The sequence below is a fragment of the Cotesia typhae genome, unplaced genomic scaffold (genome assembly GCF_013202065.1).
Source record: "Cotesia typhae breed Kobodo isofemale line unplaced genomic scaffold, CoteBio_Ctyphae scaffold_58, whole genome shotgun sequence".
NCBI lineage: Eukaryota > Metazoa > Arthropoda > Insecta > Hymenoptera > Braconidae > Cotesia > Cotesia typhae.
The window spans coordinates 492070-510689 of NW_027423778.1; the positions used below are offsets into that span (position 1 = coordinate 492070).

At 31.0% G+C, this 18620-nt stretch overlaps 2 protein-coding genes across 9 annotated transcripts in view; both read left to right on the forward strand.

The window, feature by feature from the left end:
• LOC141537067 (N-acetylglucosamine-6-sulfatase) overlaps nt 1-18620 on the forward strand; it is a 165601-nt gene that overhangs the window by 87355 nt on the left and 59626 nt on the right. The gene's annotated exons all lie outside the window — the stretch shown is intronic.
• On the forward strand, nt 6232-14059 carry LOC141537107 (uncharacterized). The gene is made up of 4 exons (XM_074257946.1): nt 6232-6494; nt 7871-7930; nt 8425-10310; nt 13769-14059. The coding sequence occupies exons 1-4, from the start codon at nt 6354-6356 to the stop codon at nt 13989-13991; spliced, it is 2310 nt and encodes a 769-aa protein (XP_074114047.1). The 5' UTR covers nt 6232-6353; the 3' UTR covers nt 13992-14059.

Below are 18620 nucleotides of genomic sequence, written 5' to 3' on the forward strand. Positions count from 1 at the left end.
GGAAGCGTTGCTCAAGGTCTTCAAGTGTGACACAGTTACTCAGTAACTGTGTCACTGTAGTTTGTCCTGGTTTTTTCCCAGAATGCTGGATTCAGGTTGGAGAACATTTCGTAAAGACCAATTTCTTGAAGCAGGAGATTGAATCTGGCAACCCAGTTGTATCTTTTTTTGCATTCCCGGTTTTGGAGTAGGTTACACAGATTGAGGAGGCAGGTTTTCGGCCAACGGTTGTCGTCCATCTTAAGAATTTTTATTATCCACCCCCAGGTCTGTTTCAGCACTGACACTGATACATGCACGATTCCTGTCTCAAGACGAACCATATACCCTGGCGTATTTTGCGTTAGCTGTAGGATCTTTTTGTAGAAATCTGTCTGAGCTTTGTCGATCTTTTCGAAGTAGTATTGTCCCAGGCTTTCAGCACCGTATAGCATAGTTGGAGCTTCTAGGCTGCTGAAGATTTCAACTCAAGCTTGCCAGAAATCAGCTTTAGCTTTAGCGAGAATGGCGCAGGCCGTGCCTGTCGCGACTTTGGCTTTGTTGAGTGACGCGTTTGTCGCAAGTTTTCCTTTCATCGCACTGTCTATGATCGTTCCCAGGTAGTTATACTGAGATACTGTTTTGATAGGCTGTCCTTTGTACTGGAGTGTCTTTTTCTTTATTCCTGATTCTGCCTGATGAGCGACAAATCAAGATTTGTGTTTTGCCGGTGTGTACATTTAAATGATTTGCTTCAAAGTATTCTTCTAAGTGTAAGAGGGTCTTTCTTGTCTCTTTCAGAGATGCTGTAAAAAATACAGCATCATCTGAAAATAGTAGCATCTTGAGAGAATTTGCTCCAATGTTTATGCCTTGCAAGTTTTTGGAGATGAGAAAATCAATCAGGTCCGCTATATACAGGATAAAGAGAGTGGGGCTAAGCTTGTCCCCTTGAAGCACTCCTTCGGTTACTTTGAACGATTTAGAGATTTCCCCGTTAATCCTTAGATGAATGCAGGCTTTCTCGTAAATTGCTCGTACGGTTCTGATCAGTTTTCCACTTATTCCCATCTTAAATAATTTAGCCCACAATAGATGGTGGGGAATAGAATCGAAGGCTCTGCTGAAATCCACTAGTATACAATAATAAGCACTTCCCTTCAGTCGCATCTTTGCTGGTAAAGCTGAGAAGATGGTAAAAGTGTGATCCAAACAACTGCGGTTTCTTCTGAATCCTGCTTGTTCCTCCGGGATAAGTACGATGTCTTCAGCCCAGTTGTAGAGTCTTTGTTGGATTAAGCCGGTAAGGACTTTTAGTAAATTGTTGATTAGGGCGATTCCTCTGTAATTTAACGGGTCATCCCTGGCTCCCTTTTTATGAAGTACTATCACCGAAGCTGAAGGCCAGGAAGCCGGTACCTGATTGTAGGACCATATCGCATTTATCAGTATCATTATATATTTTATCCAAGATGGGGGAAGATGATGGAGATGCTCGTTAAAAATAGCATCAGGATCTGGAGCTTTGTTTTTTTTACTTCTTCGGATGGTTCTCCTCATTTCAGAGAATGAGAAATCTTGGTCTAGATGAGGGTGACGAGTATCGGCGTAGTTTGTGAGGTCAATGTGTTTTGCGAGGAAAACTTTGTCGTAGAAATTTTCCCAGGAGTTCATGGCTATCGGACAGAGTATAGGAGTTGGTCGTCTTAGTCTTCTTATGAGGTACCAGAAATTAGCTAGTTTGGTCGTGCGGGCAAGAGTGTCTCTGATGTTCCGAAGGTAGTTTTCAATGTTCTGTTTCCTGACTTTCTTAAGAGTTTTCTTTAATTTTTGGAGTATTTCTAGGTTGACTAAGGTAAAGCCCATTCTTCTGCAGAGTCTTTGGTGTCTTGCTAAGCTTGTTTTCAAAGCGAGTAGGTTGGCATCTTCCCATGGTTTTCTGAATGTTCTATTTCCGGCTCCATTTTTATTAAATTTCAGAAGTCCAGCATAATTTGCTGCCTCGTAGATAGCTTCTTGGAGATTTTGGGCCATGACATCCACATCTGTGCTCTCGTAAGCTAGGTGTATGCGTTGCGAGTAGAAGAGATAGTCCGTAAATTGAGACGCACAGCTAGGATCCCATAACAGCTTTCGTTGAGGAGTACGATTCATAGGAGGTAATAATTCTGGATGATTAGTAACTGGTCGGAGCTTAATGTTAACCGGGAAGTGGTCAGACTCATAAGAGTCTTCTCCGACTCTCAGAGAGCAGATTTCCTTTACACCTTCATGATTTGCCCAAGTAAGATCAATTACACTAGTCCCATTTGGGCCATAATATGTTATTTTGCCATCCTCATCGCCTTGAATCCTCCCGTTGAGTAGAAAGAGGCCATTGTGTGTCATGAAATTTAATACAGTTAGCCCTTATGTGGAGATAATTTTGTCCTGGGATGTTCTAGTAGGTAGAAGATTTGTGTCGCTTATTGCTTCCGATGGGAATCCTCCGTCTAATTCTCCAAGTCTTGCATTTGTATCACCACTGAGGATTATTTGGGCGTTTGGAAATTGATTTCCACATTTGTCGAGGACCAGTTGGAGATTTCCTAAGAATTCGCTAAAATCACTAAAAAAATTTTAAAAGTCAAAAAACAAATTCTAACGTTGCATGCTCAAAAATATTATGGAAAGTGGATTTAGAAAATTTACGCCGTTATTTTTTCCTAAAAGTGCGTCTACAACCAAAAATGAAAAAAAAAAAAAACATCTTTTTCACAAAACATAAAATTTTTAAAATAAAAAAAAAATGGATCCCATCGATTACCCATTAAGGAATTAGGCTTAAAAGTTGAGGGATAAATGCCAGTTTTTTCGAAAAAATTTTCAAGAAAATCGATCGCTACGTGTTTTTTGGAAATCAACTTTTTAAAGTCAAAATTTGAAAATCTTGTAGAAATACAGTTTAAAAATTTTTGTTGATGTTATATCTTAAAAGTGTGTTTAAAAACGAAAATTAAAAAAAAACGTCCCGATTGGTTTATTTTCCGTAAAGTTACATACATTTGAAAAAAAAAGCTTTTTTTTTTTGAAAAATTAATATTTCGAAAACGGCTCGGCAAAAAAAATTGAAAAAATCCTGGAGGTCTTTTTTAATGGGTACTATAACATGAAAAATTTTTTAAAAAATCGGGGATGTAAAGGTAGAATGTTGTCCGATTTGGCGTGGAATGCCCCATATCCCTGGTTAAAAAAAGTATTGAGAACAATGGAAACGGAATTGAAAATAATTATTTTTACAATGAATCGAATTCTTTCCAATTCCGTTTCTATTGTTCTCAATACTTTTTTTAATCAGGGATATAAACTTTCGAACCAATACTATCAGGTTGATTTCATCGACGTCTATCTATTGCATTGGCCCTGATGTCAAAATTAAGTCGGAATTTTGCTATAACATCATCTAACTAGTTGAGCTCAAAAATAGTATTGGTTCGAAAGTTTTGTATGTATGTGTGTAACGCGGCTTGTGTACACGATAGCACCTAAAGTTCTTAACGGATTTGGATGAAACTTGGTACACATATTCTTTGAATAATAAACTTAAGTGAGTTCGAAGATGAGAGAAATCCATCAATAAGTTTAGAAATGGTAGCTTTTCAAAATTATCAAAATAGTGAAAATTACGTTTTCGGTGACTCTGTTAATGTATATCTTTTGACTAAAAATGGATGGCTAATTTTTGATAAATTCATGTAAAAGCTCATGAAATAACATTTAATTTGACGTACATAACTTTGATATTTTGACCATTTCTAGTTATTTTATCAACATTAAGAGTGCAATTGAACCATTTTCAGGCAATGTCTAATAGTACAACCGACTTATGAATGTTATTCTATTAAAAACTCTGATCAAATCCTAATGAAACATGGTACACATATTCTTTGGATAATGATCTTGAATAAGTTCGAAGATGAGCGAAATCCGTCAATAAGTTTAGAAATGGTCGCTCTTCGAAACTATCAAAAATTCAGAAAAAACAAAATAAGAATAGCAAAAAAATTATGTTGCACATTGAATTTATTTTACTAATACGATATTTATTTGGTGCCGCAAGATGGACGACGGGGTCCAAGAAATTCAAGAAACATTTCATTCAATGTCAGACGATAGTTATTGGGATAAAATGATAATTTATTCTATGAAATCTACCTTCTATGTCGGTCGTGGCCGAATGACGTTTTTCTTTCGGTATACTCGACTGGTTAGATAATATTATAACAAAATTCCTACTTAATTTTGAAATGATAGCCAATGTGATACATAGATTTCGGTGAAATCTACTTAATAAACAAATGACAAACTTATTACTAACAATTACTTTCAAAAATTAATTTAGTACTTAACTTTGAGAACCTCTCACCTAATTTTTCCAGTAGCAACTTGTTTAAATAATTATCTTACAATATACTTAATTCTTCAAATTTAGAAGTTTCGTCAACCTGACGGAATACCGTAATATACCATAATTTAGCTCGTCAACCTGACTGACTACCATATAATATCTTAACTACATTTAAAACTTTATTTCCAATTGCTCCTCCATACACCACCGTACTCGGCTGTACATGACAGTGTACCGTAAGAACTAAAAGGCCATGCATGAATCTGTATGAAGAAGTATGGCCGTATATGGCCACACAAGAAAATTGCTTGATCATGCATGATTCATGCTTAGTAGAGCTTGAACAGTCATACATAATTCATGCTTGACCAAGCTCGATCAGGCATGACCATTTGTGATTGAATAGAATAAGTAAGCATGAACCTTGACTGCGTATGGCTTTGTACGATCATTCATGATCGGGCTTGGCTAAGCGTGGCCATGCACGATAACTTTTTCTGTGATCAAAATCAATATTGGATACGATACCATTATGAATTTGATTCGTAATGTTCTGAAAATTTGAAAATTCGATAAAATTATTATTATGTTATAATTTTTTATATAGTGACTCAAATTTCAAGTCTTTTTTCCCTCAAGTATGAGTACTAAAAAAATTATTCTTATTTCATTTTATGTATTATGAAAAAGTTAAATTTACTTTACAACTAATCGTTATAAAAAAAAGCGTTGTTTCGGAATGATTATATAAAGCCATACATGATAAGGTAGGGTTAACCCATACCCCCACTACTAATTTTAGAAATAATGCGTTTGTAGACCCAGCAGACAGACCGCAGACGGAGAAGTGAGTGGCCTCTCTTACATCATATGCGCACCGTTGGTGTCACAGGAACTTGAAATAATATATCAATGTTTTTATATCGATATTATATTTTCAAGTATCACTAAGTGCTTTTAAACATAAATTTTTTCGAATTTATGTTCATTTACGAACGTGTTTCATTAGTGAGGTTGAAGTTGAAAATTGTTTTTATTTTAAATACTGTGCAATTTATCATCACCATCATGAATGGTGAAAGTTTTATGTAATATTTTATTATCAAAGTGTTAATAATAATGAATAAAAGTCGATAATAAGAACTGAAAATTCAAAGTATTGATACGAATGTGGCTCGATAGAATTTAAAAGTTGCTTTGATTTTAGTTTTTATAAAGTAACTTTTTAACTGTGATTCAAATACGTTGAAGATGAGTCTTATTACTTAATAGTAAGATATTTAGTTATTCATAAGTAGTTGTAAATTAAATACAAATATGAAACGAGGAAAATATAAATCCCATTTTGCTTATGATGGTGACGGCGTTATCCCTCGGTCAACTTTTTATAGGAAATTGGCTAAATATCAACGCATCCACGTAAGTAATATGAATTTAAGAAACAAAAAAAAATAATTAACTTAACAACAAATTTTATTGCATAGTTTTCTGTTTAAATTCTGATTCTAGTTCAGAAAGTTGAATTTCGCTAGATATATTCAAGTTTTGTAAAATTTTAAGGTTGGAAATATTATATAACCTAATCGACTTATAACATAAATTTTTATTTAAATTTGCGAAAAAAATTTCATTGAAAATCAGCTGGTTGACAAAATTACAAGTTTTCTAAATTCCAACAATGTCATACCTTCGTAGATTTTAATTTAAATAAATATTTGGCTAGGTGCTAAATTCAAAATGTCTATTAAGTCAAAACTTTTCTCTTTCATTTATACGAATTGTCTTTTACGGTAAAGTATTTTTTTTTTTAATATTGAAAGTAAAATTTTGTTAGAGTATGTAAAAAATTATTGATGTTATTGGTATAGTTATAGTTCACACTTTTACATTGCAGGTTGCAAATGATAATCAAATTCATTACGACAATGATGATAATATATGCGAAGTTAATCCATTACTTCATGAAGAAATTGTTAATGATAACTTGATGCAAATGGATGGTGTTGATGAAATGATTGTTCCTCTAACTGATGATAAATACAGTTCAATTATAGTAAATACAGAACCAGCATCATGGATAAATGAAGAATATGATAAAGAAACTTTAGACAGGGAAATCTGGTTTGATGTAAGTTATTTGATTTTATCTTAAAAATGAAAAAAATCGTACAACCTATAACATCTATAGAGATTGTTTAATAGTATTACTATTATATAGTACTGTGTAGTCTAAATACAGCATACACGTGAGTTTCATTAGACTCAAAGAGTATAATAATAAAAGTAATTAATAGTAACTGGCAGTCACTATGTAACTGGCAAGAATTACGAATTATAAATGAATTAAATTTGACTCAATTTCTTTTCGATATTTTCGGTTACAATGCACGCATACATTGGGTGCTTTTGAAATGAATAAAAAAAATTGTTTCTATTTTAAGAAAAAAATATTAATAATTTTATGAAGAAATTCGACAAAAGCACTGTATAAAACCGATAAACTATTCAAAACTTGACATAAAAATTTGATTATCATTAAAAATGAACATAATTGTGGTAAAGCACTGATTCCCGTGTTAATCCTTCTGATGATAGCAAATTTCAGTATTAAAATTACTTTTAAAGTCAAAAATCGCCTATCACAAAATTTTCCGTATTTTATTAATTCCATGGATTAATTCTTGACAAAAACAAAGTTTATCTGGCGCTCAATTCTAGTCTACTTATAAATATGCTAAATGGAGAGATTATTAATATCTTTTAAATAGAAATTAATCATCAAAAAAGCACATTTTGTCATACAAACATATATGAGACGAAACATTACTTCTCTATTATTATTTTTGTTAGCATTATTATTTAAAATATTGTGTCACAGATGCCATAACCGGCAAAAGGTACCGGTGAAAAGGCCTGAAGGCGTATGAGAAAATTTTTTTTTACCTGAAAAAACGGGAACTAAAAAAAAAGTATTTTTCTGAACAAGATCTTTCTTTTTTTTTAATTTCTACATGTGTTAGGCAAAAGTACGTCGATTTCCGAAAAAAAAAAAAAATATTCTTATATGCCTTTATTGCTTCAGGTTAACCTTTCGTACTCCCTTATGGCGTATGTAACGCGACATGTTTTCTCTAACGCGCTGAAAAATATACAATTACAAAGACGTTTCTTATTATCTTTACAGAACGATTTTTCACATTTAGAAAAACACACTTGTTAAACCGAAAATTTCTTTTTGTAAAAATTTAGGGGTTCTTTTTATGCTGTAAAGGCATTAGAATAATTTAACACCCTTTATGATAACTGTTAAAAATACCATTTTTCTAAATTCAATTTCAAATATTAATCTTTCAATTTTTAAAATGTTACTTTTTCAAGATAACAAAATTTACAGATGAAACTTTAATTTGTCCACTTTTTTTTTTCCGAAGCGCTACATTACGTTAAAAATAGTATTTTTTGGAATTTTTTTTTCCGTGTAAATAACGTTATCTCTTTTCACAGGCTGAAGACTTGCCATCAGCTGTAGATTATGATATGGATTATATTGATGAGCCTAGTCAGGTAAATATGGATTTTTGTAAAAGAATTTATTGTGCTTATATTTTAATTATATAAAAAATTGAAATACTTACGTTGCCTTCACTGATTACTATCCCGGTATTTTGCATTTAAAAAAATTTTTTTTAAATTTAGTATTGAGTTAAATAGATGAAATAATTATGATCGAGTGTAATAATAACTCAAAAGTGAATAATATCGTAAATTTGTGATGGAAAGAAAATCGTTATAAAAAGCTTGTGATCAAAAATATTCAAAGTTCATTAGTAATCACCTATAATGAAATGTGCTCTTTATGTAATTTATTTACTTTTGATCTTAAACCAATATTATTCATACATGCGGTAAAATTTAAATACTTCAATTTATCGTATCGTGAGAACATGGTTTAACAACATATCTTCTCTTTAAATTTTATTTACAATTTTGTTCCTTGGTCGTTATATTGATGAATACAATAAAAAAATGTAATTAATTGTTCTTTTTTTTACTTACAGTATTATGATAAAAGAAATTGCACTGATCATGATTATGAAAAAACCCTCTGTGGTTGCACGACTATTACACAAGGAGAAGCATTATTGATGACACTAACACTTGGAGCTGAAGAATCACTTACCTGGAAAACTATAACTGCAATCCTATCATTGATTAATACGTTATTCCAAAACAATGTAGTTCCTGCTTCAAAGTATAAGATATTTCAAACACTGCAGTTGAATGAAAATATAGTAGTATATCATCCGTACTGTGACGAGTGTTTCTGTTATTTCGGTGCTAAGGAGAAATTCGATAAGAAAAATTTGGTATGCGAAATTTGCAATAATAATGGTATCGATTCAGATATTGGTTATTTTTTGACGTTTGACATCTCTTTACAATTAAAATCAACATTAGAAGACCCTGAAGTTCAACAAGTTGTAATGAAGCGTTTCCAATGCAATCAAAATAAAGAGTCAGAAAATGATTTGCACAGTATAAGTGATGGTCATGTGTATAAGAAATTATCAATGCAACTTAATTCTCCTTCGGATAAATATAATTTCACGTACACCTTTAACACGGATGGGTGCCAACCATCGAAGTCGAGCAAACTTTCGATATGGCCTATATTCGCTTGTATTAATGAGTTACCGTCAAAATTACAGTCAAAACATATGATTATGACGGGACTATGGGTTGATAAAAAAGAACCAGACATGTTACTTTTTTTAAAACCGTTTGTTGATGAAGCTAATAAATTATCCGATGAAGGTGTCAAATGGAAGTTGGGAGATCAAACAATAACCAGCAAGTTTATTCCACTGTGTGCTGTGACTGACTCCGTTGCTAGATGTAAAATCCTCAACATGAAGCAATACAATGGGACCTACGGTTGCACATTCTGTGAACATCCAACACAACGTGTCGATAACAATCTAAAGTTCCCAATATCCACTAATGTCCCAAAATCTCGAACTGACGAGTCAATCAAAGCAAATATGGTACTTGTGAGTGCGAACGAATATGGTAATGATATTATGGGTGTTTGGGGACCATCACCACTGATGAATTTAAATTATTTTAATTTAGTTGATGGAATGTCACCAGACTACATGCATGCCCTTCTACTAGGTGTAGTAAAGCAGCACACTGAAATATTGCTATCGCCATTTGATGAAGAGTACTATGTTGGTAATCCAAACCAACTTGAAGCAATAAATAAAAAACTCCTAGATTTTAAACATCCCAGTTGCATAACGCGATCACCAAGACAGTTAACCGAAAGAGATATGTGCAAAGCAACAGAATGGCGCTCATGGCTGCTTTTTTATTCCGTAATCTGCCTCAAAGGAATTCTTCCTCAGAAATATGTAAATCATTTAGCTCTTTTGGTAGAAGCAGTATGTATTTTACTTAGCAACAAAATTACAAATGATGACCTAAAAATAGCTGAAACTCTAATTATCAAGTACGTAATATATTATCAGGAATACTTCGGTGAAAAATCAATGACATATAATGTTCATTTACTTACTCATATACCGCACAGTGTTTTTAACTTAAGACCGTTACAATTCCACAACACTTTCATTTTCGAAAATGAAAATCATTTCTTATTACTATTACAAAAGAGTCCTAATAATATAAGTATTCAAATTGCAAGGCGATATTTATTCAAGAAAGCACTATTGCCGTTGAAGAATAAAATAAACTTAAGTGAAGAATTCTTCAAGTTTTGTGAGAAAAATTTAACAGGACACTTAAAGAACACTTTTGAAGTAAATGGTTGTATCTTGATTGGGAAAGGAAAAAAATATGTTTTGAATTCCAAAGAGAGAAGAATTGTGAACAGATCTGATGAATACAAGTTATTTAATGGATTTATATACAATAGTACTCGGTATACATCGAAAACTTATCGTCTATGCCAAAAAATAAATGATTCTGTAGTACTATTGAAAGATCCCTTGCGACTGCGAGTCCACTCTGGAACCACTCTGTTTCCAGAGTCAGAGTGGAATCATACTAGATCCAGAGTGTTTCCAGAGTGGTTTTGTGCCTTTTTTTCAGAGTGAAACCAGATTGGATACAGATTGAAACCAGACTGTATTCAGAGTGAATACAGAGTGAATACATAGTGAATACAGAGTGAATACAAATTGAATACATAGTGGACCCATAGTGAACACATAGAAAATTCAAGATCGATACAGAATGGAATCAACGTGAAGCCAAAGCGGAGCCAGATTGGTTATTCAGTGAAACTATAGTGGAGCCAGAATGAAACCAAAGTGGATACACAGTGGATTCGCGATCGATACAGAATGAATTCATAGTGGACCCTAAGCGGGTCCAGATTGGTTATCGAGTGAGACCAGAGTGGATGCGGAGTGGAGCCAGAATAAAACCAAAGTGGCGTCGGAGTTGAATTAGAATGCAACCTGAATAAAATTCGATTGGAATCAAAATGGAATGAGAGTAGATAAAGAATAAAATCAGAGTAGAATCAAAGTGAATACAAATTGTTACAGAGTGAACTTTAATTATTTTCTTAGCAAATCCTTTATGAATTTTGAGTTACTTCAAAGTATTTTTAGATTAAATCCAAAGAATTTTTAGAACGGACCTGTCATGTTTACACTTCAGTATACCTACTGTGAATTTATATCGATCTTGTTTCGTCTGATCAAAATACATATGGTTCAAAACGTTCGTATTGCTACATAATTTTTAGTAGATTTCATAAAAATCTAACTATTACAGCCGTCCTCATGGCGCAACTTTTAAAAAATTTAGCCATTTTCTGACTCAGTTTTTCGAGCTGATTCAGAAAATGTAGTTTGTTCAAAAGTTTATATATATATATATATATATATATATATATATATATATATATATATATATATATATATATATATTGGCCACGTCTAATCATATATAATCAGATTTACTTATGCATTATTATATATGATCATATATAATTATTTTTACTCATATATGTCTGATAAAAAAATGCTTTCGAGAATAACAAATTCATTTCATAAATACATAGAGAAATGGAATAGTACGGTAATGGTTCGTTACAATATTAGGATAATCAATTCATGACAATATTAAATAAAAAAATCGCAGGCGTATGGAGGGCTCGAACTCAAGTCTTTTTAGCTGGAAGCCGTCTGGAACGCTGCTCACTCGTCCAAGTCACCAGCATTAATATTGAAAGACATAAATTTATTAGACTTTTAACAACAGAAAGTACTGGTTTTTATAAAATTTTTTGCAATTTCATCAAATTCCGGAATTCATTAGATTTTTGTAAAGTTTAAGAACTTATTAAATTTGATAAAATTCGCAAAGTACAATAAAATTACAAAAAAATTATGTCATTATTAAAAAAAATTAGAAAATAGTCACTGTCCAATAAATTTTTCGGTAATTATTGACAGGCTGTATGTCAGTGTCAAAACAATCGTATTGCCAGTCTAAAAAAAAACTTTTAAGGTCCCAAGAGTATTATCGCAAGATGTTTTGGTCATATATGTTTGATCATTCCAAACCTCATGTATAATCATATATGATCAGACAAAAATTTTTTTCATCGTGTATACGATACTACTTGACGTACAAGTTCATAGAAATTGACGTGATAATTAATTTGGATATCTAAATCGAAACATTGTCAAGTTTGGTAACTAAATAAAATTGTGTAATATCGTTATAATATTCTGATCGTTTCATTTTGTTTATAATTATTGGACCTACTAATTCTTTAATTTCATTTTTTCACTGGAAACCGACGAACGAAATGCTACTACGTTGGTCATCATTAATTTTTGACTTCTTTAAACCATAAAATTTGAAAGTAAGTAACAATGAAAGTGAACTTTGAAGTATTACGACAAATTTATTTTTTACTTTAAATAAAAGTCATTGGAAAATTAATTTTTTCAAGTTGTATATTTTTTTCCTGTGATTTTTAATGCACAATTATAGCCTGTATACATATAGTGAATAGGTTCATGTACGAAAAGCATTTTAAAATACAGCTGTAGTAAAAACTATGTCATGATTGATATGTAATTTTTTTAAGAGAATTTAGGAGAAAAATTGAAGCATACATTTTTACCGACATATATTACGCATGACTTTATTTTCTTCACCAGATATATTATATATAGACATTTACAATTTTCTGAAACTTACGTTCTATATGATAGGAATTTTATATTTTCTATTTTTGATTTTAAATACAATTTTCGATGCTGATCAACTCATAATTGATATAATAAAGTTTTTATTAAAATAGTTTTAGTGTACGTAAGATTGGGAGAAATCTTTAAATTTGTCAAAGATGAGATGAATAACAACTTTGATTATAAAAACTGATTGAGAAGAATTAATTATTAATACTCTTTAATCAACATTTTTAAATAGAGATGTGACTAAATCAACAAACTGTTAATGTTGATTAATATATTAATATATATCATTGAAATTATAAAAGGATACGTTTTCCACTATGTAACATCTTATTATGTACATTTATATAATAAAGATGGAAAAAACTTTAAGAAGTATATTAATAATTGATTAATTTTTTCCAATGAAGGTAATTTATTATTTATATTAAATTATTTACACATTCAGATCCCTATGAAGTTTTATCGGATCTGACTTTAGTTTTGCTGTAGTTTTATCTTAATTCATTTCGATTTTATCCGAACTTATTCTAAATTTACTGACAGTTTAATCTAATTTTTAATAACTCCATTGTGACTCATGCAAATTTCACGTTGACTTCACGCTAGTTTAAATCTGAATGAATTCTGATTTGATTATTATTTTACTCTGATTTCATTTTAATTTCATGTTGATTCCACTTTGAAGCCATCTTGATTTTATGTAAAATTCACTTTGATTCTAATCTGGTTCCATTCTGGTATCACTCTGGTTCCACTTCGGTTTCATTCTGGATTCACTTTGATTCCACTCTGGTTCCACTTTAATTACATTCTGAGTCCAATTTGATTCCACTCTAGTTCTAGTCTGGGTCCACTCTGGTTCCACTATAGTTTCATTCTGAGTTCAATTTGATTCTACTCTGGCTTTAGTCTGGGTTCACTCTGGTTCCACTTTAATTTTATTCTGAGTTCACTTTGATTCCACTCTGGCTTTAGTCTGGGTGCTCTCTGGTTTCATGCTGGAAAATAGGCACAAAACCACTCTGGAAACACTCTGGAACCATCATGATTTCATAATGTTTCCAGAATTTTTTCAGACTGATTTCAGAATGATTTGAAAGTCGCAAGGGTATGGTAAAGTAGGCATAATTCAAAACATTTGTTATTTTAATTGCAGTGAAAATGATAGAAAATTATTTATTTTTTATAATGAAGTTGTGATGTTGAAGAAATATTATAATTCATCAAGCGATGTAATCGTTCACCATATCGAAGAATGTTCGATCACCAATAATTTAGATTTTTGTGAAATAGAAATGATTGCAAATCCGTGTATTCTAACATTTACACAAAATAAGCATTTTGTAATTTTCATTCCGCAGGGATGCCACGGAGATTAATTTAATGTTTATATATTTATATTAATATTGTAGTGATGGATTCAATAAATATAAAAAATTAAAGCTGATAGAGTTCAAGTAAGATGTGACGATTTAAACTTATTTTAACAATTTTTTTATTCCATCAAATATTCTAAATTTTTGTATACTGTGTTGCATCTATATTTTCGTATAGCTATAACTTTTTAAAAAAATTACGAATCAAGATGTTTGATTTTTAATTTTTGTGTTTTAAATGCAGTTTTTCCGAGAAAAAAAAACAATTTTCAAAGTCAAATTCCAATAAATTTGTAGTTTTTTTAAGCCGTTGATTTTCCTAAGTTTACTATTTTTAAATATGAATTTTTATTGCCTCCAAGTTATGCTAACCAAGTGAATTCGAAACCGCTCGGTTTGCATGTAATAAAACAAGAAGTCGGTGTACTCCGAGTCTTACGAAGATAATTGTAAAATTGAATAAAGTTTTATTTGATGATACAAAATAATAAGTTAGTTTCACTTCGAGACACCTACAGTTTTTCGCAAATTTTGCTTTTTTTTTTTTGTGCATTTAAGAACAAAAAAGTTAAATAGAGGGACACCCTGATATGTCAGTTATTTAAAAAATTTTAGCGATGTTAAAACTATCAAATCCAATACTTTCAAAGATTTTTAACTTTTTTAGAGATGGGTAAAAGAATCGATAAAAAGCTGCAATTTTTTATTATGTGATTGACAGAAATGACAACGTTTTAGCCTATTAATGAGGGTTTTGGGTCAAAAGTAATCAATTTGGGATGAAATGATCAATACATTTGTAATAATTTCTTCCAACTTAGTTAGAAAATTGAAAATTAAAAATAAAATGAAAATAACTATCTAGATTCATAAAATTTGAAAATGTATAAATTGGAAATGAGAACTGGATAACAAAATAATTGAATTAAACTTTGAAAATTTTTTCGAGAAGTAAAAACAAAATTTTGATTTAAAAAAATTGAAAATTACAAATAAAATGAAAATGAGTATCAAAATTATATTTAAACTTGGATTATATATGTATATATAGAAGTAATATAAATTTTAATTAATCACCTTAATAAGTAATTGTATTAACATACACTTTTTCTTCAACAAAAAACTTTTAAGCCTAAGAAAACAAAAATTTTTATAACAAAATTTTTTTTCTTAGAATTTAATTTTTTGGTAAAAATTGAGGATAGTTTTTGTAGAAACTACAAAAATTTTCTGATGGAAGTATTGATGAAGTCTAAAAACTCTAAATAATTCTTTTTATTCCCATATTATTTATCTGTTAAAAGATTCACTAACAAATAAGAACTCTGAATATTTCTTTTTAAAATGATACTGATTATCTACTTAATATCTTAATAACTCAGAATAATTCTGAATAACTCTGCCAGCAGCCGCACACATTTTCTCTAGAAAAACTTATTAACTAAGAAAATCTCTGAATAACTTTTCCAGCAGCCGCACAAATTTTTCATGGAAAGCTTTAATTACTCATAAAATCTCTGAATAACTTTTTCCGAAGCCGCACAACTTTTCTACGATAAGCTTAATTAACTCTTACTAACTCTTCTGGCAGAGTCCCAAATCTTGCAAATACTCTGACTTATTGAGTCAAATAAAAAGTTTTTTTGACTCAATAATACTTTTTCAGAGTTTCTAAGAGAATTTAAAAATTTTAGAATTATTATTCATACTAAATAAAAATTTTTTCGAGTTTATTCTGAGAAATTTTTCCACAAGGGTTATGCTCATTTATTTAGCTGAATTAAAAATTGTCATATCTGATTGGGCTCGATCAAACTATCAAACTATTAAACTATCAAATCTATAATTTTTTTTTGCTTAATTATAAATAAAGTATATCAAAACAAATTAAAAATAAAATTAAATTAATAATAACAACGAATAAAATAAAAGATTATTCAACAAACAATAAGCAAAAAGAAAAATAAAAACCATCAAATTGTAAAACAAGTGAATCATCACCAAGAATCTACTTAAAAACTTCAAGCAGAAGCAACTACAGCCAAGCAGTGACGACCTAGGACAACAACGATAAGAGCCAAGCAGCCCAAATCCAACATCACTTGAGAGGCAGCTCACGAATCCGAAAAAGGACAACCCAAGCATTTAAATATAATTAACGACATAAGAATATACAACGAAGTAGTAAGTCAATTATTAATCCGAATTTGTTTGTTTCTCGTCAAAAATTGCAATTTTTTTTCCCTTGTCTGCCCACGCAGTATAAATTTTTTTTTCTCTTTTCAAAAAAAAAAAAAAAAAAAAAAAAATTTTTTTTTCTTTCTCTTTTCCCTTTTTGACTTGTTTTAAATAAATCAAAATGACTTTAGATAACGATAACGAAATGAAAACCACTATATTAGAAAGTAAAGGAAAAATAGCAGCTTTAGAAAAAGCTATAGAAGAACTGTTAGATGAAAGAGAGAGAATGAAAAGCGACTTCGAAAAACGTTGCGACAATGTAATATTAGACAGACTTAATCAATTTAAAGCTGAATTAAATTCACGACAAAGTACATCAACACATATTAGTAACAATAATAACGGTATAAATTATAATAAATTCGATCTTTTCATAAAAACTATTCCTGAATTTGACGGACACACGATCCCAGTACAATCATTTACAGAAATATGTAAAGAAGCAAAGAACTTTATAACAGACGTAGAAGAAAAAGTACTAGTACGATTATTAATATCAAAATGTAAAAACGGACCAATAGTCAGAGACTATTATTAAACGCTAATATAAAAACAATAGACGACTTAATTTCAACATTAACACTAAATTACGGACAGAGTAAACCTATCTCAGTTTTACTAAACGAACTAACACAATTTAAACAAAAAAAAAGACGAGAGAGTTATAGATTTTCATAGTAGAATAGATGAACATTTAAGAAAAACAATCCTAGAAATTGAAAATTCAAAATGTAAAAACTCGAATGAGAAAACGATAATAGCGACAGAGACAGCAATTCAAACATTTTTATCAGGACTATTCCCGCAAATAGCATTATATTTAGGACAGGTAGAATATAACGACCTTCAGTCAGCCGCTACCGCTGCTCGTGAAGCAGAAAGAAAATTACAATCGATGAGCAATATTAACTCTATGTTTCAAACCTTTAATGACACAAATTGTCATGCTATTCAAAGTACTCCTAATACAGACGTGACACACAAAAACGACGACAAAATTCAACTTAAAGATAACATTATTAATACAAACAAATATTGTTCAAATTGCAAAAGAAACAATCATAATACAGCGGATTGCAGATTTTTAAAGTTTAGAAATTACGGAAACTATGATAGCAATAACAGAAATAATCGTAATATGACAAGTAACAATTACAATAATAATAATAATAACAATAAAAACTACAATCGTTATAATAACAATTACACCAATAGTACAAACAATATTTACACTAGGAATAATAATAATCCGATCAGTGGTAATACGAATAATAATAATAACGGACCCCAAATACAATGTGCGTACTGCAGAAAGATAGGACACGTAGAAAAAATTTGTAGAAAGAAAATTTACGATTATGGTAGACAAGCAGGTTTAAATGTCGCACAAACAGTTCACGGAAACGGACAAATGTTTCCCCTTCCAGGCTCTTCAAGGGGAAACACCTCAACGCAACAGAGCCAGACCCAAAATTAAATACCAGAATACCCACAAAAACATACTTCGTAGGCGCAATGTCACCAGATTATAAGCCTACCTCAATAATGATAAAATCTAAAAATATAATTTCTAGTTACGGGAAAATTCTATTAGACACGGGATGTAATTTAAACCTAATAAAATACGGGGAAATCAAACATAAAGATCTAATTGATGAATCATATTGCTATAATTTAAACGGAGTATCAGAAGCAATTACTCTAGGTAAAATAAAAATACAAATTTTTAATACAGAAACAGACTTTCACGTAATACCCGACGACTTCCCCCTAGATTATTCAGGTATATTAGGAATGGAATTCTTACGCGAATACGGCGGAATAATAAACCTAGTAGAAAATACGGTTACGTTTACAAAGTTAAATAATTTAGAAATTTCATTGACAGAAGGAGAATATTTTGTTTTAAAAGCTCGTACTAAAACAGCAATGTTCGTTCGGATAGATAGTAATCTCAAAGAGGGATATGTGCCTCGTCTAGATATGGGAAACGGTATATTTGCCGGAGAAGCATTAGTGAGTAATAGAAATGGGATAGCTTATTTGTATGCAATAAATACTCTTAGTGAAGATGTCAAAGTAAAGGTGCCAACAATCTCCTTGTACCCATTTGGAACAAGCGAAGAAGATAGCACTTACTTATCGCAAGATGAAACGGTTCAACAAAGCGATAGCACCATGGCCAGGGGAAATCGCGTTGATAAAGTTATTAGTCTCTTGCGTTTAGAACATCTGAATGAAGAAGAGCGCGAAGAAATAGTTTCAATTGTTGAAAAATACGCAGACCTCTTCAACATTCCGGGAGAAAATTTGCAGGCAACCACAGTGGCTGATCACATAATACCCACGAAAGATGACATTCCAGTAAATACTAGACAATATAGACACCCA